The sequence below is a fragment of the Doryrhamphus excisus genome, chromosome 10 (genome assembly GCF_030265055.1).
Source record: "Doryrhamphus excisus isolate RoL2022-K1 chromosome 10, RoL_Dexc_1.0, whole genome shotgun sequence".
NCBI lineage: Eukaryota > Metazoa > Chordata > Actinopteri > Syngnathiformes > Syngnathidae > Doryrhamphus > Doryrhamphus excisus.
In genome coordinates, this window is record NC_080475.1 from 20753490 (window position 1) to 20780167 (window position 26678).

Sequence of the window (26678 nt, forward strand, 5' to 3'; positions counted from 1 at the left end):
ATGTCTACAGGGCTCTAATAATATGGATGCTGTATGGTATCATGTACCCAGAAAAAATGATTACGTTTGATTCATGTTCATGTTAAAGGTTAAATAACTGTTAATAGTTATCCTCCCTATCCGTGTGGAAGTGGTAAGTTTTTGGCTATTTAAGTTGAAAGGAAATAACTTGAAGGCTACCGTTTAGGTCGCTAGCTCTCTAGTTTGCGAGTTAGCATGTGTCTCAAACACACGGCCCGCGGGCCAAATGTGGCCCGCAGGACACTAGTTTGAGGCCCCCGCCTTGATATGAAAGTTTAATGTCAGTGCGGCCCGCGCAAGTTTGATATGGATGCTGTATGGTATCATGTACCCAGAAAAAATGATTACGTTTGATTCATGTTCATGTTAAAGGTTAAATAACTGTTAATAGTTATCCTCCCTATCCGTGTGGAAGTGGTAAGTTTTTGGCTATTTAAGTTGTTTAGGTCGCTAGCTCTCTAGTTTGCGAGTTAGCATGTGTCTCAAGACCCTGCACTATATATTCTATATATACTATATATTCGCCCCCCCCCGTCAATTTTATTAAATCAATGCGGCCCGCGAGTCAAAAAGTTTGCCCACCCCTGGACTAAATCCTCCATCACGCTCCGCCCGCCCTTGGACTTGGACAATAGTAGTCCAAGTTGGCCGCTGCCTGCCAAAAAAAGTGCTGCACGAACACAGGTCATTCCCACAGGGGGGGGGGGGGGGGGGGGGGGGGGGGGACGGTCAGGCTCGTCAGGCTCGTCGTCACCTAGCAACGCTGGAGTCGAGCCGTCAGTCAACAACCTCGGCCGCTCTCTTCGCACACGCGTGCTCCTATGTACGCCGTACACGCATCGACCTCGCTAAGTTGAGGGCTTGGCCGTTAGCGATGAAGCCACAAATGTAGACACACACACACACACACACACACACACACGCGTGAACGCTGCCAACTGCCCACGCCTATGAGCCAGGGATTCAGTTCTCGGTAAACAGCAACAATAGCGGCAGCCACATATGAAAAGTCGACATTTTACACTCTCCTGACACGCAGCCTCGTGGAGCCGTTTGCTTCGTTTGCTTAACCGATGATTCGAATGTAAGACGACGCTTTGAAGTCGATTCAATCCGACGTCAGCCGCCGATGTGACGTGTTCATCCTCCACATGGCTGATGGGTTTTATTTACAGCCGTGTTACTGACTCTGCTGAGGGGTTGGGGTTGGTGTTGGGGTGGGGGGGGGGCGGCTATAAACTGCCATTAGGGCCGCACCGGATTCCAACACGGGTCTGTGGAATCCAGCCCGGCGCACAGACTGTCTCTGGATTAGACCCAGCAGTCCGGGTGCCCCAACGCCAGCCCAAACAGGCCCCATAAAAACTGCATTCATTGACGTGGAAGGATCTACATATAGAATCCACAATCAGCGACTGTCATGTCTGGAAGGAAGTAGATGCGCACATGAAAAAAAAAAAAAAAAAAAGGGGGGGGGGGCGATTGAATTGAAAACACAAGGGTCTTAAACTCCATTTTCTCCGTATTGCCAGTTTTTCGTCTGTCCAGTCTTCAAATTTAGTTTGAATCAAAAACAAACTTTTCCAAATGTGGCCCGCGGGTTAAATAACTGTTAATAGTTATCCTCCCTATCCGTGTGGAAGTGGTAAGTTTTGGGCTTTTTAAGTTGAAAGGAAATAACTTGGAGGCTACCGTTTAGGTCGCTGGCTCTCTAGTTTGCGAGTTAGCATGTGTCTCAAACACACGGCCCGCGGGCCAAATGTGGCGCACAGGACACTAGTTTGAGGCCCCCGCCTTGATATGAAAGTTTAATGTTAGTGCGGCCCCGCGCAAGTTTGATATGGATGCTGTATGGTATCATGTACCCAGAAAAAATGATTACGTTTGATTCATGTTCATGTTAAAGGTTAAATAACTGTTAATAGTTATCCTCCCTATCCGTGTGGAAGTGGTAAGTTTTGGGCTTTTTAAGTTGAAAGGAAATAACTCGAAGGCTACCGTTTAGGTCGCTGGCTCTCTAGTTTGCGAGTTAGCATGTGTCTCGAGACCCTGCAGTTGCGCAATATGTTGTAAATAAAAAGAGTATAAATGTGACTATAGTCGTGTTTTGTCATGTCTACAGGGCTCTAATAATGCTTTGTTCATTTTAATATGAAAAAAATCATTTGTCTACCCACCAACTATATGTGCTTTCTTAAGTTTTTATTATTATTATTATATTTATTTATTACTGATTGATTGATTTTCTTTGTTCTTGATTTGTTTATTTATTTTTCATCTTATTTTGTGCAGAAAAATAAAAAATTAAGATATTTGAGAACAGTTGAATGTTTTATCAGAGCTTTTCTTGTAGAAAATCAGAACCAAAATACTGAAAAAGTTTGTATATTTTTCAGTTTTTAATAAATGCGTTTTTTTGTTTTTTTTTGTAAAACCTGATGCGGCCCAGCCTTGCCCAGACCCTAGCTCCAGTGGCCCCCAGGTAAATTGAGTTTGAGACCCCTGGTTTAGATTCTGTTTCACAGATGGCGCTAATGCACAATAATAAATGTTAATTCTAAAAAGTGATATTGGATAATTCCTGAAGGTACACTAGTGTTCCGCGGCGCAGTGGTTGAACACCACTGCTTCGTTTGACTTTATCTTGAAAGCATCAACTAGCTTTATGTATATAGCAGCCATGTCCTCATTAGAGCTCCTCATTCTGTCCCCGCAGACACTCAGCAACAACACCACCAGAAAGATAGCGCTATCTATCCGCCGTCCCGGACCCCCCCCCCCCCCCCCCCTCGGGCATTCTAATCTTTTAATTGAATCTTTTGTAATTAGAATGAAACAACTCCGGACTTCCATCACAGGGAACATGATCAGGTTCCCGAATGTGTCAGCGGTCAGAGGAAGCCGTTTGTGGTCGGCCGATGGACGCGTTATCTAAGGATGCGTCGTCGTCTCGCTCCAAAATAATAAACGTTGCAGGAAAAAAAAATGGAGCTGTAGGACGGCGTTTTTTGGCGGCACAGAAACACGCTTCCCCTTCCCGTGACCCTGGAGAACCGCTAAGCGTAATTGCCTCATTCTTCTAAGCAAATGAACATTGACGGAGAGGGCATTGGTCGGCTCGGTCCGCCCCCCAAATGGCTTCCCCGGCAGTTGACTAATTCAGTTCTCATTGACGTACGAGTGAATCAGTGTCTGTTATTTTACGTGTAAGGCATCTCGGATGGAGTATAAGGCACTTAGGGGGCATTACGCAATCCAAAGGGTCCCATTTGACAAGGAAATCTGTATCCTCGGACTAACCTTTGACATTGGGGTCTCCTTCTGGTGAACAAAAAACGACTACAAACTTGCTACAGGACTAGCGCTAGTGACATATTTAGCACCAGGACCGTAGAAGACATGTTTTTAACGGGAGGTGAAGTGGTTATTTCGGGGCGTGGCATCCCCGAGCCAGACTGCGGGTGCAGCTGGAGCCGCCTCCGACGTCAATTCATCAGGAATTCACCGATGAGGACAATGAGGGGCAACTACTTGGGTAAAGAGAGGCATTAATGGCTCCTCATGGCGGCCGGCCTTGTTTACAAAAGGTTACTGGGTTGAGAGCTGAAACGCTACACCACAGCGGCCTCCGCTACTCCACTCCCTTACCCCCGGGGGCAGATTCTCTGGACTTTTTTTTTTTTTTTTTTCTTTGATTTTCTGGAACAAAGAAGTACACAAAACGTACTTCTGGAATCTAAGGGGGTAAGTTCTGGAATAAAAAAAAACATCAAATTTTAATGGATGCCTGATTGATTCAATAAACATTTCATCTTGTTATCATCAGGACCCCCCCCTCACTTCACTAAGCAGAGTAGGTTGGAGGTTGGAGTCCCCCCCCACCCCCCCGACAGGGCATCTGTCTTCATTAAAGCTGAGCCAGTGTGCATGACAGCCACTGAAACGCTGGTGTCTTCACGATTAATGAAGACAAATGACCCAAACCCCCCCACACCCCCCCCAACCTTACAACCTCAGGCAGTGAAAAGGAACAAAAAAGCAGAAGAATGGACAAAAAAAAAAAAAAAAAAAAAAAAAAAAATGAAAAATGATCAGGGGGTCCAATTCTGCATCCATGTTTAGCTAACTGCTGTCTTCCAATAGTATATTTTTCCCACTTCCTTCCCACTTATCCCACCATCACGCATGGTCTCTGACACGGCAACAGTACCCCCCCCTTGGAAGTACATACAACAGGGGGCCCCAGGAAAAAAAAATACCACTAGTATCTTCACCGTGCAAAAACTCATTTCTGCATTTGTGATTTATTCATCCATTTTCTCATTGAATAATTCATCTGCTTATTAATTCATGGCTCGGTGTTGGGCTCCACAAGAATATCATTATCCATCTTGTATCCAAAAGCGTAAACAAACCTTCGACCTTTTCGACGCCGCGGTGGGCTATGTTCAACTTTTATCATCTGTAATATCGAGCGAGGGGGCGGGGGGGGTTCGTTTGTCATTAAGATTTCATGAGAACCGAATCAGAAACCTTCTTTCTTGTGTCGAGACCACGTTAGGAATACACACACATATATATATACACACTAGGAATACACACACACACAGCATATCATATCATAGCAGAGTTTCTCTCAGATGGCTGAGCAGCTCAAAGCAGCTGTGGGAAGAGGAGGCTCTTCCTGTGCTGCTCTGTAGCCCCTGACAGCAGCCCCTCGGCCCAACCCCGAGGGGTAAACAAGCCCGCTGTGGAAGACAGCAAAGTATGGACTCCAAGTGTGTGTGTGTGTGTGTGTGTGTGTGTGTGTGAAGTACAGAACGAAAAAAAAAACGGTTGTCATGTGAGAAAACCAGAGAAGATGCCACTCACACTGAACGCTGGCACTGCCCGTCCAAGCGAAGGGGTCCAGCCCCGCGAAGAAGGGGCTCGCCTTCCGCAGCATGCACGCGCCGCGGCTGGTGACATCATAGAGCTGACGGGGGCCCATTCCCAACGCCTCCATGCAGTCGAACATGGTACCCCCCCCCAACACCCTTCAGGAAAAAAAATCTTTCTACAAGCCCTCAGTCTCGGTCCCCCCACCACCCCCCGGACGTCAGAGACTGCAACGATCTGCGGCAACACCTCGCCGCCTGGAAATGCCGCCTTCAATGTCCCGTGGGGGTTTATGTCCGCCTGTCAGTCACTGTCAGACTTGGACTCGTTCGGATCTGGTCCCAGTGTGGCTGAGCTGTAGTGACCGTGACTCGGTGGTCTCCCCCCCCCAACCGCCTCTGGGTGTTGCTGCTCCCCGTCTGCTGTAACAGACCTAAATAACAGCCTCTCGCTGCTCTCCCCGAGACCCAGACACGGCGGAGTGAACCAACTGCTTCGGCATGACGCTCACAGAGGGGGGAGGAGAGAGCGCTAGAATGCCAGAAAGGGGAGGGGAGGGGAGGACTGACTGGGGGCCGGGCCAGTAGAGGAGCCGATCTGGTTAGAAGAAAAACTTTATTCCTGTTCTAGTCTTCTTAGTCGTTTTGTGGCAGCCTCTTTTTGTCTTTCATATATCGCAAACACCCCCCCCCCAAAAAAAAAAAAAAAAAAAATTAAAAATTTAAAAACACAAACAGATCTCACCCCCATCTCCTCAGATCTGGTGCCTACCCATCTTTTCATCGCACCTCCCCCAGTTACCCCTGTAACTATGAGCCCCCCCCCCCCCCCCACACACACACCCGTCTCTAATCATAACCATATTAAACTCCTGAGTGTGTGAGAAAGAGAGAAACAACATTGTGGTTGAACCCACAACCAGATGCCCCCCCCCCCAGGTTGATAATGGAACGTTGCCTTGCGGTGCATTTATACAGACAATCCGATCTCTTCATCCCAGCTATTCCCTCACAGGGATATTCCATCAATAAGGAGTTCGCCGACCATAAATAAGTACCATGGGACATACACGATCATACAATGCCTTCGATTTGTGCTCCTCACATTCATCTCCCCCCTGTCAGATCGGTACAAGTGGTACGGCCCAGCAGGCAAAAAAGACACAATTTCCTGTCAATCTGTGCTGCTGGCTAAGGCTCTCCATAAACACAGAGTGCATTCTCTTCCCCCGACCCGCCCCCACCCCCCCCTCTTCCTCTGCTTAACACTTCACTCTTTTTCCTGTCTCGCACTTTCACGTCTTTATATTAGTTTTTAAGAAAATGCTTAGAATTATGAAATTATGTTGATGGGTTATTGTGATAAACTGATAGCATCAAAAGGGAGTCAAACATCACACCAGGTCACATGCTTCTTTTTCGCAACAAACAGTAAACAACATGAGTAGTTTTTATACGGTTCCTCATACGGACGTCAGGTCATAAAGAGGACGCAGCAATAACAGCAACAATAGGACAGCCATGGCAGAAGACAAACACCATGTATCTATTAAAGATGGCTCCAAAGCTTCCTTTGCTTCTTTCTGCACTTTCTCCACCTCCAACAACAGGTCCTGGATCAGATTCACATTAAATAATCACCACCATGAGTCACATTTTTATGATCCATACGCTCTGTTCTCACACTCATCTTTCATCCCCCTTCCTGCCTTTTCTTTTTTTTTTTTTTTTTTTTTTTTTTTTTCCTAGCAGCTCGTTTCACAGCATCCTGGAAAATGGGGCTAAGTCATTCCCTGGTGGCCACGTGTTTAGTGGAATATCAGGATTTGTTTGCCGGGACTGACGATGAGCTGCAACGTTGTCCACGTATGGGAAGTCTGTAAGCATTTTTTTTTTTTTTTTTGGCGGGTCTCAAACATGCGGCCCGCGGGCCAAATGTGGCCCGCAGGACACTAGTTTGAGGCCCCCGCCTTGATATGAAAGTTTAATGTTAGTTTGATATGGATGCTGTATGGTATCATGTACCCAGAAAAAATGATTACGTTTGATTCATGTTCATGTTAAAGGTTAAATAACTGTTAATAGTTATCCTCCCTATCCGTGTGGAAGTGGTAAGTTTTTGGCTATTTAAGTTGAAAGGAAACAACTTGGAGGCTACCGTTTAGGTGGCTAGCTCTCTAGTTTGCGAGTTAGCATGTGTCTCAAACACACGGCCCGCGGGCCAAATGTGGTCCGCAGGACACTAGTTTGAGGCCCCCCACCTTGATATGAAAGTTTAATGTCAGTGCGGCCCCGCGCAAGTTTGATATGGATGCTGTATGGTATCATGTACCCAGAAAAAATGATTACGTTTGATTCATGTTCATGTTAAAGGTTAAATAACTGTTAATAGTTATCCTCCCATCCGTGTGGAAGTGGTAAGTTTTTGGCTATTTAAGTTGAAAGGAAATAACTTGGAGGCTACCGTTTAGGTGGCTAGCTCTCTAGTTTGCGAGTTAGCATGTGTCTCAAGACCCTGCGGTTGCGCAATATGTTGTAAATAAAAAGAGTATAAATGTGACTATAGTCGTGTTTTGTCATGTCTACAGGGCTCTAATAATGCTTTGTTCATTTTAATATGAAAAAAATCATTTGTCTACCCACCAACTATATGTGCTTTCTTAAGTTTTTATTATTTGCCGTTTTATTATTATTATTATATTTATTTATTTATTACTGATTGATTGATTTTCTTTATTCTTGATCTTATTTTATGTAGAAAAATAAAAATGAAGATATTTGAGCTTTTCTTGTAGAAAATCAGAACCAAAGCAAAGTTTATTCATTTTTCCGTTTTTAATAAATGCGTTTTTTTTTTTTTTTTTTTGAAAACCTGATGTGGCCCCCAGGTAAATAGAGTTTGAGACCCCCGGTTTAGACATCTAATTTACACATACTCACACATTCTGCTGCTGACCTAGGCCTGTCCCTGCCTTGCCTCCCTCCTCCCCTTCCTTCCCCCGGCCAGAGAGATTGAACTCAAGAAGAAACCCCCACTGGGCCACTAACCCCCCCAAAAAAACTTATCTTGCCCTGGTTCCTTACTTTCTGGCTCACAAGTCCCACCATTCCAACGAGTTACCCGTGGCCAGTTTTATCCAGACTTGATTTATTTTGGTACACAAAGTTCTACTCTTTTGTTTCTGGGGTCTGGAGTTTCATTTCCAGGCCGACCGTGTGACGTCTAAGCTTCAGTTCCCAGTATTTGTGATACGATTTCATACCAATCACGTGTCACCAGACCCGGCACCCTTATGGTATACACCTGAGTCAGAGACCCAGAAAGTCAGGCTTTACTACTGTCTGGCGCTCTGATGCCGATTACAGATAAGACGTATACAACACATTGTTGCCACTTCCTGTGTACGCGCTCATTGAGGTTCCAGCCAAGCGGTCAACAACACAGTGGTGTGTGAAGCCTTAAACCGGGGCTTCTTTTGACGGCTTCAGCACAGAAACGGATCGGCAGCCATAATGGAGACACTGAACAACAGCAGAACCATATTCTCAACTAAGTAACCAGACTTTTTTAGCTCTTCTTGCACAACCTCAGCGTTCTTCCTCGTCACATCCAGGTTTGACATGACATCTCATCCCTTTGAGTCATTTACCTCAGTATATCTCGGGGAGATATCACATATGTCAGCTAACACGGAAATGGGCACAAAAATGCAAGAATTATGACAAAATGTCACAAGCTAGCCCCCAACCTTGGACTTAGCACGGCGCTACTTTTCACATTACACTGGTCTACAAGCTAAATGCTTCCGCTAATAAAGATTTATTACATAAAATATGTTGTTTTTATTTGTGTAGTGTAGTGGACAGAGAAATTTCATGAACTTTTGCATCAGAATTTCTTCCAAGGCAGATCATTATAAGCAGCTGGTGGCAAACCTCGGCTGCAATATGTCACATTTTGCATTCCCCAAGGGAATTTAGTTTTTTTAACTCATCACAATAAATGAGAGATTTAGCCCCTTTTATCTCAGAAGCCTTGGACTTAGCACGGCGCTACTTTTCACATTACGCTAGCCTACAAGCTAAATGCTTCCGGAACTAAATTAGCGACATTTGTCTTGGTTTAGATCGCTAATAAAGAGTTATTACATACATTTTTTATTTGTGGAGTCTTGTGGACAGAGAAATTTCATGAAAAGTAGCAGACATTTGCATCAGAATTTCTTCCAAGGCAGATCATTATAAGCAGCTGGTGGCAAACCTCGGCTGCAATATGTCACATTTTGCATTCCCAAAGGAATTTAGTTGTTTTAAGCGATACTTGGGTTTGTTTTTCATAACATATTCAATCACCTGATGTCTTAAGATATTTCTGGTGAATTTCTTCACAGGAAGTGTAACTTAAATGTCGAAGATTAAGTAAAATCGCCCAAATCTATTATAATAAATGCTGATAAATTTTAATGTAAAACAATCAAATCGTGAAATATCTTGAATACATTAGCTAACCAGTAATTCAGTTCATCTTATCACAATAAATGAGAGATTTAGCCACTTTTATCTAAGAAGCCTTGGACTTAGCACGGCGCTACTTTTCACATTACACTAGCTTACAAGCTAAATGTTTCCAAAACTAAATCAGCGACATTTGTCTTGGTTTAGATCGCTAATAAAGAGTTATTACATCAATTTTTATTTGTGGAGTGTAGTGGACAGAGAAATTTCATGAACTTTTGCATCAGAATTTCTTCCAAGGCAGATCATTATAAGCAGCTGGTGGCAAACCTCGCCGGCAATATGTCACTTTCTGCATTCCCAAGGGAATTTAGTTGTTTTAAGCGATACTTGGGTTTGTTTTTCATAAGATATTCAATCACCTGATGTCTTAAGATATTTCTGGTGAATTTCTTCACAGGAAGTGTAACTTAAATATCGAAGATTAAGTAAATCTATTAAATAATATCTAATAAAGAGTTATTACATCAATTTTTATTTGTGTAGTGTAGTGGACAGAGAAATTTCATGAACTTTTGCATCCGAATTTCTTCCGAGGCAGATCATTATAAGCAGCTGGTGGCAAATCTCGGCTGCATTATGTCACTTTTTGCATTCCCAAGGGAATTTAATTGTTTTAAGCGATACTTGGGTTTGTTTTTCATAAGATATTCAATCACCTGATGTCTTGAGATATTTCTTGACAGGAAGTGCAATTTAATGATCAAAGATTAACTTAGACTTGCCCAAATCTATTATAGATTTTGATGTAAAACAATCAAATGGTGAAAATATCTTGAATACATTAGCTCACCAGTAATTCAGTTCATCTTATCACAATAAATGAGAGATTTAGAACCTTTTATCTCAGAAGCCTTGGACTTAGCATGGCGCTACTTTTCACATTACACTGGTCTATAAGCTAAATGTTTCCGGAACTAAAGTAGCGACATCGGTTTAGATCGCTAATAAAGAGTTATTACATAAAATATTTTGTTTTTATTTGTGTAGTGTAGTGGACAGAGAAATTTCATGAACTTTTGCATCAGAATTTCTTCCAAGGCAGATCATTATAAGCAGCTGGTGGCAAACCTCGCCTGCAATATGTCACTTTTTGCATTCCCAAGGGAATTTTGTTGTTTTAAGCGATACTCGGGTTTGTTTTTCATAACATATTCAACCACCTGATGTCTTAAGATATTTCTTGCCAAAAAGTGCAATTTAATGATCAAAGATTAACTTAGACTTGCCCAAATCTATTATAGATTTTGATGTAAAACAATCAAATGGTGAAAATATCTTGAATACATTAGCTCACCAGTAATTCAGTTCATCTTATCACAATAAATGAGAGATTTAGCCACGTTTATCTCAGAAGCGGATCCAGTCGTTATCATCGCTGGACATCTTTCAACTTCTTTTCTCTCTCTGTGGCTGCGCTGTCGTGATGTTTTGCTACTTGTGCTATGCGGTATAAAAAAAAAAAAAACTACTTTCACAGTTAGGTCCAAAAAAAACAATCCTGCCTTTTTCACGTAGGAACGACTTGCGTCTCAGTTTTTGCTTTCCGATAGCGAATCTCTCCCGGTTTGAATAGTAGCCCCTTTATCTACGTAAGTCATCTTGTCAAGGCTGGAGCACAATTTGTAGCCTTTGCTTTAGCAGCAACCTTAGCCCACTTTTCTCTCTCCAAAGCGGGCATAAGCGCCCTCAAAGTTTCTGTAAGTTTCCAGAACTCAGGGCGATTGGCTGCAACTTGAAAAAAGGGATAAGAAGAGGAAATCCGAGGGGAAGGCTCCGCGGAGAGGGAGCGGAGAGAGCGAAGCGAGGGTAAGGGAACTTCAGAGTGCGTAAGCCACCAGGGTTTAGGTTGGATATCATCGGAGAAGCAGATCTAGCACGGACTATCCATTTCACAAAAAAAAACTCCCGGGTGCTTAAATTGTCAGGAAAACAAAAGAGGTTGTTCTGCGCGGTGCTGCTTTATTTGGTGAACGGCGAGCAGCGCTGGTTAGAACCAGAACTAGAAGAGCAACGTGAGGGGAATTTCTCCCCAAATAGGAGCCTCAACGAGCTGTCATCTCGCGACCGGTGGCGGCCCGGGGAGATGAAAGCCGGGATGTCAGACGATGCCGGATTGTTTATGAAAGGCGAGGAGGCAGCGGCGTCACTGATAGATCAAGGACGATGAGCGCTACCGAATCTGTCACCGACACAAGAGCACACAAATGCACCAGAGCTAGCATGGCTAATTTACCGTGTCGATCGTGGCTGCCGGAGCGCCGATGACGGGAGGCAGATGGCTCTTTTATTTCTTAGGAAGATTTGGCCCTCGTTTTAAATGGGGTCCAATTAGCGGAAAGTCTGCATCCGATATGACTTGCGGTGATCAAGCGGCTGACAAACGGAGGTCATATATAGTTGATCGTATTTTCATTTTTTTTTTCATATATCTCTGCTGAAAAAAATCCCTGGTGGCATGATCCATGATCCATCCATCCATCATCCATGTCCACCCTGGACTGGTCGCGAGCCAATCACAGGGCACAACAATTCCCACCCACATTCATACCTATGGACAATTTGGAGTCGCCAATTAACCTAGCATGTTTTTCGGAATGTGGGAGGAAACCGGAATACCCGCAGAAAACCCACAAACGCTCAGGGAGAACATTCCCACATTCCGATTCCGATCAAGTGTGAAACTATGTGATCAAGCTTGATTTCCGGCCACGTGATCGGATCGGGGCATCCCTACTAACAGTCATCCGAGTCGAAAGATAAGGCATCCTTTGATGAAGCGATGAATAATCAAATACAGTAAACCTCGGATATATCGGACTCTGATATATCGGAAATTCTCTCACAACGGACAGATAAAAAAGAACCGATTTTTCTGTAATGCATTTCCAATAAAAATTCATTGCATATATCGGATTTTTTATAACGGATTTCGCCTATTTCGGACAAAATCTCCAGTCCCGTTCCAATGCATTTCCATGAAATTTCCCTCGCATATATCGGATGGCCGCATCGTGGCGCTCCGATTCGCCGAATCGTGACAGGCCGCTATACGACGTCATTTGCAGCGTTTGCAGCGTTGCCTGCGCGTCCAGGTACATTGGAAACATAGTCAAGGAAGTGCCTTTTTATAACGGATAAAATCCCATTTACGCATATACCGGATATAAATCCCATATATGCGTAAAACGGACATTTTCCGATATACGCATATAACGGATTTCGCTTATATCGGACAAAACCAGTGGGAACAATTGAATCCGATATATCCGAGGTTTACTGTAGTATGTTATCTTTAAATCAATATAGAAATGTTCAATCTTCATTGTAATCACGCTGTACTTTCTGTAGCGGGATTAGCGCCGTTAGCACGCCACGTTCCCCATGACGACAGACGGTCCATTTTTTATGCAGCCTCTCCTCCTTTGTATCTCTGCGGGGGATCTCCGATCGCTCCGTGTGCTCAAAGCTAACAGCTGCTCCCAAGTGTAAACAATGGAGCCGGCGGGAAGCTACAAAGGTCACAACATGAACATCCATAGCTGCACACTTTCTTAAGGGGTCAGTAAGGCACAAAAAACAATAAGAAAGTAATAAATAAAGTACTATTAAACTATTAAAAACGCTGACACAGAGCTCGCATAACTAGCTAGCACTTGGGCGGCGCCATCTTGAAAACATGAGACATTAAATCCAGTCTATATCGATATGAACCATATGCTAGTTTTTGATACGTCAGTTAGCTAAATACAAAAATCATTTACATTTTATAAACGGCGGGAGCTCGGCTAACTTTTCTAATGCACGTATTGCTACAAAATTCCGCCCCAAAAAATTCGACATAATGTGGCAAACAGGCCAGAATCGCGCTGTGCGTCCGTCGACGGTTAGGATGGAAGAATAAATTTGCCTCTCATCCTTATTTCACTCGTAAACAGCCGCACTAGCATGCTTTGCTAAACTAAGCTAGCTTCCATTCAAACTCCGTAAAAATGGAGCATTATAATCAATTTCAAATATTTTGGAGAAAAATATTTCAACGTTTACAGATCATCTTGTCGTCTTTTCCCTTCAACGTTGCCCTCCGATGAATCTCATAAATCACCGAACGCCACCATGACGGACAGCTGTCGTCTAGGATGGAGTGACGGAAAAAGGATGCGTGTCCCGGAGCGTCGTACTCGGGAAAAGCGAAGTGACAAAACAGTTTGCAAGACGAGCACACAGGGGTTAAAGGTCATCCCGGCTTGTCGGAGAAGCTTACATGGAAGCGGCGGCTACTGAAGTTGAGGTCATTGTTTGATCCCAAACACACATAGTCCAGAAAATAAAATACGGTAGTTTATAAAATAAATTACCCGCAAAAAATGCGACTTATACTCCAGTGCGACTTGTGTATATTTTTTTTCTACCTGATTATGCATTTTTGCATAAATCATTATACTCCGGAGCGACTTACCTGCGAATTACCCACAAAAAATGCGACTTATGAATGTTTTTTTCCTACCTAATTATGTATTTTTGGCCTTGTGCGACTTATAGTCCAGAAAAAACTGTAGTTTATAAAACAAATTACCTGCAAAAAATGCGACTTATGTATGTTTTTTTCTACCTAATTATGTATTTTTGGCCTTGTACGACATATAGTCCAGAAAAAACTGTAGTTTATAAAATAAATTACCCGCAAAAAATGCGACTTATACTCCAGTGCGACTTGTGTATATTTTTTTTCTACCTGATTATGCATTTTTGCATAAATCATTATACTCCGGAGCGACTTACCTGCGAATTACCCACAAAAAATGCGACTTATGAATGTTTTTTTCCTACCTAATTATGTATTTTTGGCCTTGTGCGACTTATAGTCCAGAAAAAACTGTAGCTTATAAAACAAATTACCTGCAAAAAATGCGACTTATGTATGTTTTTTTCTACCTAATTATGTATTTTTGGCCTTGTGCGACTTATAGTCCAGAAAAAACTGTAGTTTATAAAATAAATTACCCGCAAAAAATGCGACTTATACTCCAGTGCGACTTGTGTATATTTTTTTTCTACCTGATTATGCATTTTTGCATAAATCATTATACTCCGGAGCGACTTACCCACGAATTACCCACAAAAAATGCGACTTATGAATGTTTTTTTCCTACCTAATTATGTATTTTTGGCCTTGTGCGACTTATAGTCCAGAAAAAACTGTAGTTTATAAAACAAATTACCTGCAAAAAATGCGACTTATGTATGTTTTTTTCTACCTAATTATGTATTTTTGGCCTTGTACAACATATAGTCCAGAAAAACTGTAGTTTATAAAACAAATTACCTGCAAAAAATGCGACTTATGTATGTTTTTTTCTACCTAATTATGTATTTTTGGCCTTGTACGACATATAGTCCAGAAAAAACTGTAGTTTATAAACAAATTACCCGCAAAAAATGCGACTTATGTATGTTTTTTTCTACCTAATTATGTATTTTTGGCCTTGTACGACATATAGTCCAGAAAAAACTGTAGTTTATAAAACAAATTACCTGCAAAAAATGCGACTTATGTATGTTTTTTTCTACCTAATTATGTATTTTTGGCCTTGTACGACATATAGTCCAGAAAAAACAGTAGTTTATAAACAAATTACCCGCAAAAAATGCGACTTATGTATGTTTTTTTCTACCTAATTATGTATTTTTGGCCTTGTGCGACTTATAGTCCAGAAAAAACTGTAGTTTATAAAATAAATTACCCGCAAAAAATGCGACTTATACTCCAGTGCGACTTGTGTATATTTTTTTCTACCTGATTATGCATTTTTGCATAAATCATTATACTCCGGAGCGACTTACCCGCGAATTACCCACAAAAAATGCGACTTATGAATGTTTTTTTCCTACCTAATTATGTATTTTTGGCCTTGTACGACATATAGTCCAGAAAAAACAGTAGTTTATAAACAAATTACCCGCAAAAAATGCGACTTATGTATGTTTTTTTCTACCTAATTATGTATTTTTGGCCTTGTGTGACTTATAGTCCAGAAAAAACTGTAGTTTATAAAACAAATTACCTGCAAAAAATGCGACTTATGTATGTTTTTTTCTACCTAATTATGTATTTTTGGCCTTGTACGACATATAGTCCAGAAAAAACTGTAGTTTATAAAACAAATTACCTGCAAAAAATGCGACTTATGTATGTTTTTTTCTACCTAATTATGTATTTTTGGCCTTGTACGACATATAGTCCAGAAAAAACAGTAGTTTATAAACAAATTACCCGCAAAAAATGCGACTTATGTATGTTTTTTTCACATACGCGCAAAAATATGCATGCTAACACAACAGCTACCTCGGGCAAGGCTGCAACCCAGCACTTTAAACTTTATTTAAATAAATAAAACACTAAAATGGCTGCCCCCCCTACCCCGACAGAGAAGTCGTCGCTTTGCCTCATATTTCACTATCATTTGCAACATTTGGTGTGAAACCACAAAACCCACAAAAATGGCGTCTTTAAGCACAAGAGTGCCTTCCTTTGGGAACGCGAGTGTTTTTAATTATTTGTCCTTTTCAAAACCGTTCTGCCTCAGAGATCGTGTAGGCGCAAACGCGCCTGAATGCGGATGTGTACGTTCACGCCTGGCAGCAGCGTGTTCATGCCAGCGCATCTGCGTGGGCGTGTACTAATATACTATGTACATCAACTAAAACACTTCCCCCTTTCACCAGAGGAGGCGCAATCGAGCAAGTTCATGGCATTTTACCACCAGCCCCAACAAGCCAGTCATTCCTTTGTATTAACGTTTTCTACTCCGCCCAGCGACATTTTCAGAAATAAAACCTGACATGGGGCTTTTAATACTTGAAGCGGAGACCTCAAAATTCAGACTTGGCCGCAACCCGGAAGGAAAAATGACCGAACAGCTTTTCAAAACATCCCCGTGGCTGGCTCGCAGGCCACGGCACCGCGGCTCCGATAGGCAACAGCTTAGCGAGGTGTTTCACTGGCTCAGCGGCGATGTTATCTCATAGTAAGTGGCCTTAATGGGCTTCCAACTGTTTGTTTGAAAGACTCCCGTAATGACAGGGATGAACCGATACTGGACTCCGCCGCGGCACGCAAGGAAAAGACTCTCATGGATGAACAAACTCCTTTCCTGGCTATTAAGCGCTTTTTGATGAATGAAGTCTACCTTAGTCCGGCACCGGGCTATCTCTCACAAAGTCCACCTAAGTTATCCCAATTAAATCCCAAATTTATGCTACAATGTTGCCTTGGTTTGCATCCACCCGCCTGGTTAGTGTACAATATTCCACAATATCGCACATAACAAGCTGTAGTATTTGTCTTTGGTTTGTTTATGCCCAAGACTTAAGACTAGCGACCTAAACGGTAGCCTTCAAGTTATTTCCTTTCAACTTAAATAGCCAAAAACTTACCACTTCCACACGGATAGGGAGGATAACTATTAACAGTTATTTAACCTTTAACATGAACATGAATCAAACGTAATAATTTTGCCTTGGTTTGCATCCACCCGCCTGGTTAATGTACAATATGGCATAATATAGCACGTAACAAGCTGTTGTATTTGTCTTTGGTTTGTTTATGCCCAAGACTTAAGACTTAAGACCAGGGGTCTCAAACTCAATTTACCTGGGGGCCACTGGAGCTAGGGTCTGGGCAAGGCTGGGCCGCATCAGGTTTTCCAAAAAAAAAAAAAAAACCGGAAAAATTTACAAACTTTTTCAGTGCTTTTACCACTTCCACACGGATAGGGAGGATAGCTAATAACAGTTATTTAACCTTTAACATGAACATGAATCAAACGTAATAATTTTGCCTTGGTTTGCATCCACCCGCCTGGTTAGTGTACAATATGGCATAATATAGCACATAACAAGCTGTTGTATTTGTCTTTGGTTTGTTTATGCCCAAGACTTAAGACTTAAGACCAGGGGTCTCAAACTCAATTTACCTGGGGGCCACTGGAGCTAGGGTCTGGGCAAGGGTGGGCCGCATCAGGTTTTCCAAAAAAAAAAACAACGCATTTATTAAAATCTGAAAAATATATAAACTTTTTCAGTGTTTTGGTTCCGATTTTCTACAAGAAAAGCTCTGATAAAAAATTCCACTGTTCTCTAATATCTTAATTTTTATTTTTCTGCACAAAATAAGATGAAAATAAATAAACTAATCAAGAATAAAGAAAATCAATCAGTAATAAATAAATATAATAATAATAATAAAAACTAAAGAAACCACATATAGTTGGTGGGTAGACAAATGATTTTTTTCATATTAAAATGAACAAAGCATTATTAGAGCCCTGTAGACATGACAAAACACGACTATAGTCACATTTATACTCTTTTTATTTACAACATATTGCGCAACTGCAGGGTCTTGAGACACATGCTAACTCGCAAACTAGACAGCTAGCGACCTAAACGGTAGCCTTCAAGTTATTTCCTTTCAACTTAAATAGCCAAAAACATACCACTTCCACACGGATAGGGAGGATAACTATTAACAGTTATTTAACCTTTAACATGAACATGAATCAAACGTAATAATTTTTTCTGGGTACATGATACCATACAGCATCCATATCAAACTTTAACATTAAACTTTCATATCAAGGCGGGGGCCTCAAACTAGTGTCCTGCGGGCCACTGTCGGCACGGCGTTCAACAATAGCTGTTGTCACCCGAGCAAGTATACACCGAGCTATGAAACTAGGAAAGAATGCAGTAGTATTTGCTGCACACACAGAAGTATCTGCAGCTCAACTCCCTTTATATTGTGGAAGGTATTTTCACAATCTGGCCCACAGACGCTTCTGACAACAATGAGCAGGCTTGTTAAGGCGACTTCTGGTGAAGAAGCAGAAAGAGAAAAAAAAAAAAAAAAAAAAAAAACAGGGCCTGGGAAATATCCAAAGCTAAGCTTTTGTTCTGTGCACTGACGTTTAATGACGCTACTCTAAGCAAAGTGACTTGGAACATTCCTTGCTACAGGTTAACACAGGGTCTCAAACATGCGGCCCGCGGGCCAAATATGGCCCGCAGGACACCAGTTTGAGGCCCCCGCCTTGATATGAAAGTTTAATGTTAGTTTGATATGGATGCTGTATGGTATCATGTACCCAGAAAAAATTATTACGTTTGATTAATGTTCATGTTAAAGGTTAAATAACTGTTAATAGTTATCCTCCCTATCCGTGTGGAAGTGGTAAGTTTTTGGCTATTTAAGTTGAAAGGAAATAACTCGGAGGCTACCGTTTAGGTCGCTAGCTCTCTAGTTTGCGAGTTAGCATGTGTCTCAAACACACGGCCCGCGGGCCAAATGTGGCCCGCAGGACACCAGTTTGAGGCCCCCGCCTTGATATGAAAGTTTAATGTTAGTTTGATATGGATGCTGTATGGTATCATGTACCCAGAAAAAATGATTACGTTTGATTCATGTTCATGTTAAAGGTTAAATAACTGTTAATAGTTATCCTCCCTATCCGTGTGGAAGTGGTAAGTTTTTGGCTATTTAAGTTGAAAGGAAATAACTCGAAGGCTACCGTTGAGGTCGCTAGCTCTCTAGTTTGCGAGTTAGCATGTGTCTCAAGACCCTGCAGTTGCGCAATATGTTGTAAATAAAAAGAGTATAAATGTGACTATAGTCGTGTTTTGTCTACAGGGCTCTAATAATGCTTTGTTCATTTTAATGTGAAAAAAATCATTTGTCTACCCACCAACTATATGTGCTTTCTTAAGTTTTTATTATTTGCCCTTTTATTATTATTATTATAATATTTATTTATTTATTACTGATTGATTGATTTTTTTGTTTATTTATTTTTCAGCATGTAAAAGCTGAAGTGAAGCTAATTACCACATCCTGACTTCAACTTTGACCCCGGCCTTATTTAAGCTTTACTAGACAGCTTAGTCCAAATAGCAATGCTTCTATCTGGAGCGAGTGGTTGTTTTTAGTTTGATACTTGTTTTTGTCCAAAAAAAAAAAAAAAAAAAGACTCCCCTGTGTCAGTGGACCGGGATTTCAGTCTACATCAAGAGGGGGGTCGGCTTTAGTTTTTGGATGAAAGACATTCTGTGTGAGTCCAGTGGAGAGAGTGGGAAGGAATGGTGTCTCTGTTAAGTGTGGATCTGCATGTTTCCCTAGCAGGGTGTGTTCTTGGATTCCACGGCACTAGGACATCACCCCCAGGTGCTCTCTCTCTCTCTCTATTTCTCTCTCTCGTTCTCTGTATTCCTTCTCTCTTGTTCAAGTTCTGTGAAAATACCTTAAGGATTAGGTGGGCAGTGTCTGCAAAGAGGGGGGGTGAGGTAGTGATTGACGGCTGAAAGACTGGAGAGGTGCTCAGGCATGCTGTGGTTGAGGGGGCGGGTTTGCGGGGGGGTATGCACACTAACTGGATCGGCGGAGTGGGGGCTCAGCTGTTGCCACTCACACCCATACAGAGCGTCCACTTTACCATCACCTGCTACTGTAATCAGAACCAATTTCTATTAATTCCTCTAAAAGTAACGCAGCAGATGTTGCTAATGATGCTAACATGAACTAGCATTACGTGCGCGCACAGGTGAGCTCCTCAAGATTGCTGACAAGCTCCTCTTTGTGCTCCACGTCCCGTACGTCATCCAGACCTGACACTACAGAGGACAAACAGCGCCTCCTGTGGTCATGTTTAGAATGACAGCCCCGAATCGCATAACAGGAAGTGTGTGGATGAGAAGAAAGTGGCAGAAATGTGTGGTTCCGATTTGAATTGTGAATAATAATAATAATTATTATTATTATTATAATTATTATTATTAGATTATTATAATAATTATTAGAACTATTATTATTATAATTATTATATTAATGCTAATTATTATATTAATTATATATAATATTATTGCTATATTTGAATATTTTACATAATAATAATATAATAATTATTATTTAAATTTTATTGTAATTATTATAATATTTTATTATTTTTTAAATATTTAAATATAAAATAATAAATAATAATAGCAGATTGCATGACAATTTTACAGATACAATAATACCAGGTGGACTGTTACGTGTAAAATATATAGTCTGCCCCCCCCCCGTAAATTTTGTCATATCAATGCGGGCCCGCGAGTCAAAAAGTTTGCCCACCCCTGCGCTATATGCTAACCGCAGGGATTGATGAAAGTGGAATTTTTCCTCATGGTTTCCGACCCTCAACTTTTCCATTTCTACTCAATTGCATGTAATGAGCTGCAATTTAGCATATTTTCCTCTTCCCAGTTCCAAATTGTCGAAATGAACGGCGGCCGCGTCGTCGGGTTGAGAGTGGAAAAACGAAAGACAAAACGGAGGAAAAGATGAAGACAGAACTTACAGAGCGCAGCCATCTCTTTGGGCAGGTCAGCACCGAATCTCCCAAAAAGGCTGCTGTTGGCCAGGAGGTCAAAGGGGGAGTGGCTTCTGATGGAGTTGAAGGCGAAGGGGTAGACAGCAGGTGGGAAGGGGGTCATGTGACCCACCTGCTGCTCCCTGTTGGTAGCCATGGCGATGAATCACCGGCGGGGCCCCACCGTCACCAATGAAAATCCCCGCGTATCCTCTTGTAGGCTCTCAGGATGTGGGAGAAGGATGAGTAAGGATGGAGGCCTCGCTCGTTTAGTCGGAGAACAACAAAGTCCTCTTGAGTGGAAACATCCAGTTCACGTTTCTGGGAAAAAAAAAAAAAAGAAAAAGATTGTTATTCCATATTAGACCACATATAACACAAGTATAAGTCCTTCTGATTGGCATGAACATGATACACGGGAGGTTCCTGTTGGGACCACAAACATGTTCCTTGACCCGAGACCCTTCATCCATCCTCACTCTGGGACGGGGAAAAGTTGACGTGCGGTTATAATACAAGAAGATTGCGCAAACCTCATAAGAACAGGTATGAGGAAAAAACAGTGAGAAGATACGCGAGACCGGACTAGATCAGGACAGGTTCGGAAAAGAAGTTCTAAGACACATTAGCAAAAGTCGTGGGGGGGGTGGGGGGGCAAAGGAAAAAGAGTGTGCTCTTGTTCCTTCAGTTTTTGAAGAGCTTCCAGACTTCTGCTACTGATTCCAGGCGATGCCATATGACTTAAATCAGCAGAACTCTGCTATAAAGAGCTCCTCTGTTCCTGCTGCCAGCCTAGCACAGCAGCCTGCTTCGCTCTCCCGTCCCTCTGACGCCCCCCCCACCGGACCAGAGGCCCGGACACGGGGTCCGCTGCACGCGGGTGGGGGAAGGGGTGTCAGAAAAATGAGATCCACTGATTGTCGGTAATGACAGAAGCGATCTTCTAAACGTCAATTATGGACCAGGAAGCGGTTATGCTGCATGGCTGATTGTTCATACAAGACGGCGAAAAAGCCCTAGTAAAGCCTCCCGTGTTCTTTTTCATGTTTTTGCAGACCGCTCCCCCCGGTGTGATTTTATGAGTGGGTGGTGTGATGAGGGTGTTTTTCAAAATGCGGCTTTGAAAAAAAAAAAAAAAAAAAAAGAAGAAGAACACAGACAAGAATTTGATACTGCTGTGGCTTGTGGAATTGAAGGGATGGTGATGCGTTGGGTGTAAATTAGGGGTCTCAAACTCAATTTACTTGGGGGCCACTGGAGCTCGGGTCTGGGTGAGACTGGGCCGCATCAGGTTTTCCAAAAAAAAAAAAAAAAAAACGCATTTATTAAAAACAAAAAATTTTTAAAAACTTAAAAAAAAAATTTCTACAATAAAACATATCTGATAAAACATTCCACTGTTCTCAAATATCTTACTTTTTATTTTTCTACACAAAATAAGATGAAAAATAAATAAACAAATCAAGAATAAAGAAAATCAATCAATCAGTAATAAATAAATAAATATAATAATAATAATAAAACGGCAAAAAAACTTAGAAACAAACAAAAAGAAAAAAAAGACAAATGATTTTTTTCAGATTAAAATGAACAAAGCATTATTAGAGCCCTGTAGACGTGACAAAACACGACTATAGTCACATTTATACTCTTTTTATTTACAACATATTGCGCAACCGCAGGGTCTTGAGACGCATGCTAACTCGCAAACTAGAGAGCTAGCCACCTAGACGGTAGCCTTCGAGTTATTTCCTTTAAACTTAAATAGCCAAAAACTAACCACTTCCACACGGATAGGGAGGATAACTATTAACAGTTATTTAACCTTTAACATGAACATGAATCAAACGTAATAATTTTTTCTGGGTACATGATACCATACAGCATCCATATCAAACTAACATTAAACTTTCATATCAAGGCGGGGGCCTCAAAGTAGTGTCGTGCGGGCCACATTCGGCCCGCGGGCCGCGTGTTTGAGACCCCTGGTGTAAACAATCTAAATGACATCTGAAGCTGAGGAGCAGCACTTAAAAAGTACAGTACCAAAGTCCGGGCACTGGGGGGCACTGTGAAGCGGCGCCGTGCCCTGATTACAAAAACGTCCAACAGGTCTGAAATACACACACACATGCAATCAAGCGCTTGGAAAGAAAAAAAAATACATGCATGTGAACACACACACACACACACACACACACACACACTTCTCACCCTTGCGTCTTTTCCAGGGTTCTGGCTCCATCCTTCTCTCTTTCAACAGAGCCAGTTAATTACACCCTACTGCTGCAGGCAGCTTCAAACCGCCACTAATTTAGAGTTCCATTACAGTAAACTGTTCCACATGTGCATCCAGGACCCGGGCAGGCTCGGGTGACCACGTTTCAGGAAGGAACAGCCCTCGATCGGCACCAACCCCCCATCCTGCCAACACAGCCATACTGCCATCTTTCTTTTTTTTTCCATTCCTCGTCTATAATCACCGTTCCTATAGTCGACCCACAGCATTGTGGAACAGCTTGTGGCGAGACCCCGTGGGTCGGCTGGTCCACACGCCTGGTCCACAAACAAAGAAAAACATGACAGAGACGATGCAGCGAGCCTAAAGGGACGAGACGCATCGCGAGTGATGGCGAATCAAAAGTGTGCGCATGATGCGTTTGGCCCATTTGGGTCTGATGCCGTCTTAAAAGGCAGAAAAATGTGTCTGAGTTGCTGAGAGGAAGGAGCAGGATGGAGGCTTTGGTATTCTCACAGGAGTAAACAAGAGTGTATTGATCCATCTATTCATTCGCTATTGCAGCCATGAATACAAAAGAGTTCGAAGCTACTGAAGATACTCGGAGAATGCAAACTTAGCACAATTAACCACATGGAAGCAAATGACCTCGTAAAGAAGCAGAGAGAAAGCGGTTTTAAAATAGAAAACAGTAAATTTTACTCTCCCCGTGCACAATAATGAATTAATAAAAAATAAAAAAAAGATGGCGCCAGTGTTTTTTAATGAGCCACATCAGTCCGCAAGCTTTTTTAAAGAGCCATTTATGTTTTATGTCGGGTCCTGTGGTAGGCTCGCTTCGCCAGTCCGTCTGGAGCTATAAGAGGGGAATTCGGAGTGACCTCATCCCGTGTTGGCTGAGGCCAAACGGGCATAGAAGACCTCCGCACTTCCCCCTCGGCTCAAAGGCACACGGGAGGCATCAGAGCCGGTTGTGCCGTCGAGGAGGCGCAGCGACGCCGCCGATGGGAGGGTTTTCCAGGCGACTGCGGGGACTTTCCATCCCTGGCCGACTGTTGCAAAGTCTCTGACCTCTCGCTGTGTAGTTCACTGCGCTACGACAGCCACCGTGATTAGACTCCGGATTATATGACAATGTTAGCAAGACCAAACGCCGAGTTTAGCAAATCCATCAAGCCAGTCATTTAGGGACGCCACGCTTAGAAGACAACAAGAACACAACAACCATGTGGTTGAAACAAAAAGTAAAGAGAAACAAGAATAAAGCAAGCAGGGGTCTCAAACATGCGGCCCGCGGGCCAAATGTGGCCCGCAGGACACTAGTTTGAGGCCCCCGCCTTGATATGAAAGTTTGATATGGATGCTGTATGGTATCATGTACCCAGAAAAAAATATTACGTTTGATTCATGTTCATGTTAAAGGTTAAATAACTGTTAATAGTTATCCTCCCTATCCGTGTGGAAGTGGTAAGTTTTTGGCTATTTTTTAGTTGAAAGGAAATAACTTGAAGGCTACCGTTTAGGTGGCTAGCTCTCTAGTTTGCGAGTTAGCATGTGTCTCAAACACACGGCCCGCGGGCCAAATGTGGCCCGCAGGATACTAGTTTGAGGCCCCCGCCTTGATATGAAAGTTTAATGTCAGTGCGGCCCGCGCAAGTTTGATATGGATGCTGTATGGTATCATGTACCCAGAAAAAATTATTACGTTTGATTCATGTTCATGTTAAAGGTTAAATAACTGTTAATAGTTATCCTCCCTATCCGTGTGGAAGTGGTAAGTTTTTGGCTATTTTTTAGTTTAAAGGAAATAACTTGAAGGCTACCATTAAGGTGGCTAGCGGTCTAGTTTGCGAGTTAGCATGTGTCTCGAGACTCTGCAGTTGCGCAATATGTTGTAAATAAAAAGAGTATAAATGTGACTATAGTCGTGTTTTGTCATGTCTACAGGGCTCTAATAATGCTTTGTTCGTTTTAATCTGAAAAAAATCATTTGTCTACCCACCAACTATATGTGCTTTCTTAAGTTTTTATTATTTGCCGTTTTATTATTATTATTATATTTATTTATTACTGATTTATTCTTGATTTGTTTATTTATTTTTCATCTTATTTTGTGCAGAAAAATAAAAATTAAGATATTTGAGAACAGTGGAATGTTTTATCAGAGCTTTTCTTGTAGAAAATCGGAACCAAAGCACTGAAAAAGTTTATATATTTTTCTGTTTTTTTGGAAAACCTGATGCGGCCCAGCCTTGCTCAGACCCTAGCTCCAGTGGCCCCCCAGGTAAATTGAGTTTGAGACCCCTGGTGAAAAGAGAACATACAGAGAAGAAACAGACCCTGAATAGGATTTGAGGTGTAAATCTGTCCTGGTTAGAACCCAATAAATTAAGTGTCCGGGTTAAAAAGCAGGTTTTCTTAGAATAGCATAAACTCTATCATGTCTCCAATGTGCTACTTTCTTTTTCCAGACTTGCCCACTCAAGTCATTTTTCAACAAAAAGTCTTCTAATTGTCAACTTCAGAAGGTGGTTTATGTTCAGTAACTTCACTCCAAGGGTAAAACAATGATTTTTATCACTCCAACTGAGATGTCAAAGGGCTATTCCGAGAACATTCAGACACGTCGACGACTGCGCTGAAGGAACAGACGTTTGCATGAGCGCTATGCGATCTTGTCGTCTGCGGGAACTGTATCCGAAACACATTACGACAATGCGGAGCTGACAGATCCGCGTCTTTCACCACCAAGCGTCAGGCTAATGGCTCCGAGAGAGAGACACTTGGTGACAGACACCCGAGTGCGTCCAAACACACCTACATTCCTTCACCTCAAACTTGTTTGACATCTGCCTTGCTCTTGGCTTTGCACAAACACGTATTTGCTTACGTGCAACAATGCAAAGCAGAGCTTCGGCGTAATCATTTGACGTTTAAAGAGCGGGCCGTTCTTCGGGATGACAAAGGGAATGATATATTGCATGGATTCGCTTCTTTTGTTTAAACATGGGGGCTCTATTTACATAGACCGGGCGCTCCAATAGGGATGCAGCCTGTGCAATTTGCAATTTTGGTGAGTGGCGCAGCGTGGCGCACCCACGCCTCCATACCGCCCACCGGCGCAGTTGGACGACAGGGAGAAGAGAAGGCGTGAGAAGGTGTGACACAGCCGAGTGTAGTTGGCATCGTACTTTCAGCTGCCGTCAGGTTGAGTTCCCATTATGCATAATGTCTTTGATGCGATGGGACGATTAACACAAAAATGTACAGCGTTACCTTAAATAGCGGTTGCCGTGATTGTTTATTGCATTGAAATGTGCCTGACGCTTTGAAAAACCTGCCTGTGATGTTTTTGGTGACGTGTGTACACTCTGCGCCTGCCAGCCAATTATACCACTGCAGAATAGAATAGACCAGGACGGAGCCGGCAAGCGCACCTCAGCGCACCTTTGGCACGCCTCTTTTGTCACAAAATCGTCACTTCGCTAAGGTGAATATGCGCGCCACCACGTCCATCTCGGCGCAGTCCAGTCTACCAGATTACCAAATTGGCTGGATGAAATTACCACTGCACAGGGCGGTGCGCTGCGCTCCACCACCATGCGCAGCTTTGCGCTACACGAC

The 26678-nt window shown here is 42.4% G+C and overlaps 1 protein-coding gene across 4 annotated transcripts in view; it reads right to left on the reverse strand.

Moving 5' to 3' along the window:
* LOC131136498 (retinoic acid receptor gamma-A) overlaps nucleotides 1-26678 on the reverse strand; it is a 64134-nt gene that overhangs the window by 19435 nt on the left and 18021 nt on the right. For 3 of the 4 annotated variants that reach the window (XM_058083384.1, XM_058083383.1, XM_058083382.1), the window contains one exon: nucleotides 20804-21136. In XM_058083384.1, coding sequence (XP_057939367.1) covers nucleotides 20804-20972 — 169 coding nt within the window. In that variant the 5' untranslated portion in view covers nucleotides 20973-21136. Of the gene's footprint in view, nucleotides 1-4893; nucleotides 5533-20803; nucleotides 21137-26678 lie in introns of those variants that run through there. The other variant, XM_058083385.1, reaches the window with a different exon arrangement.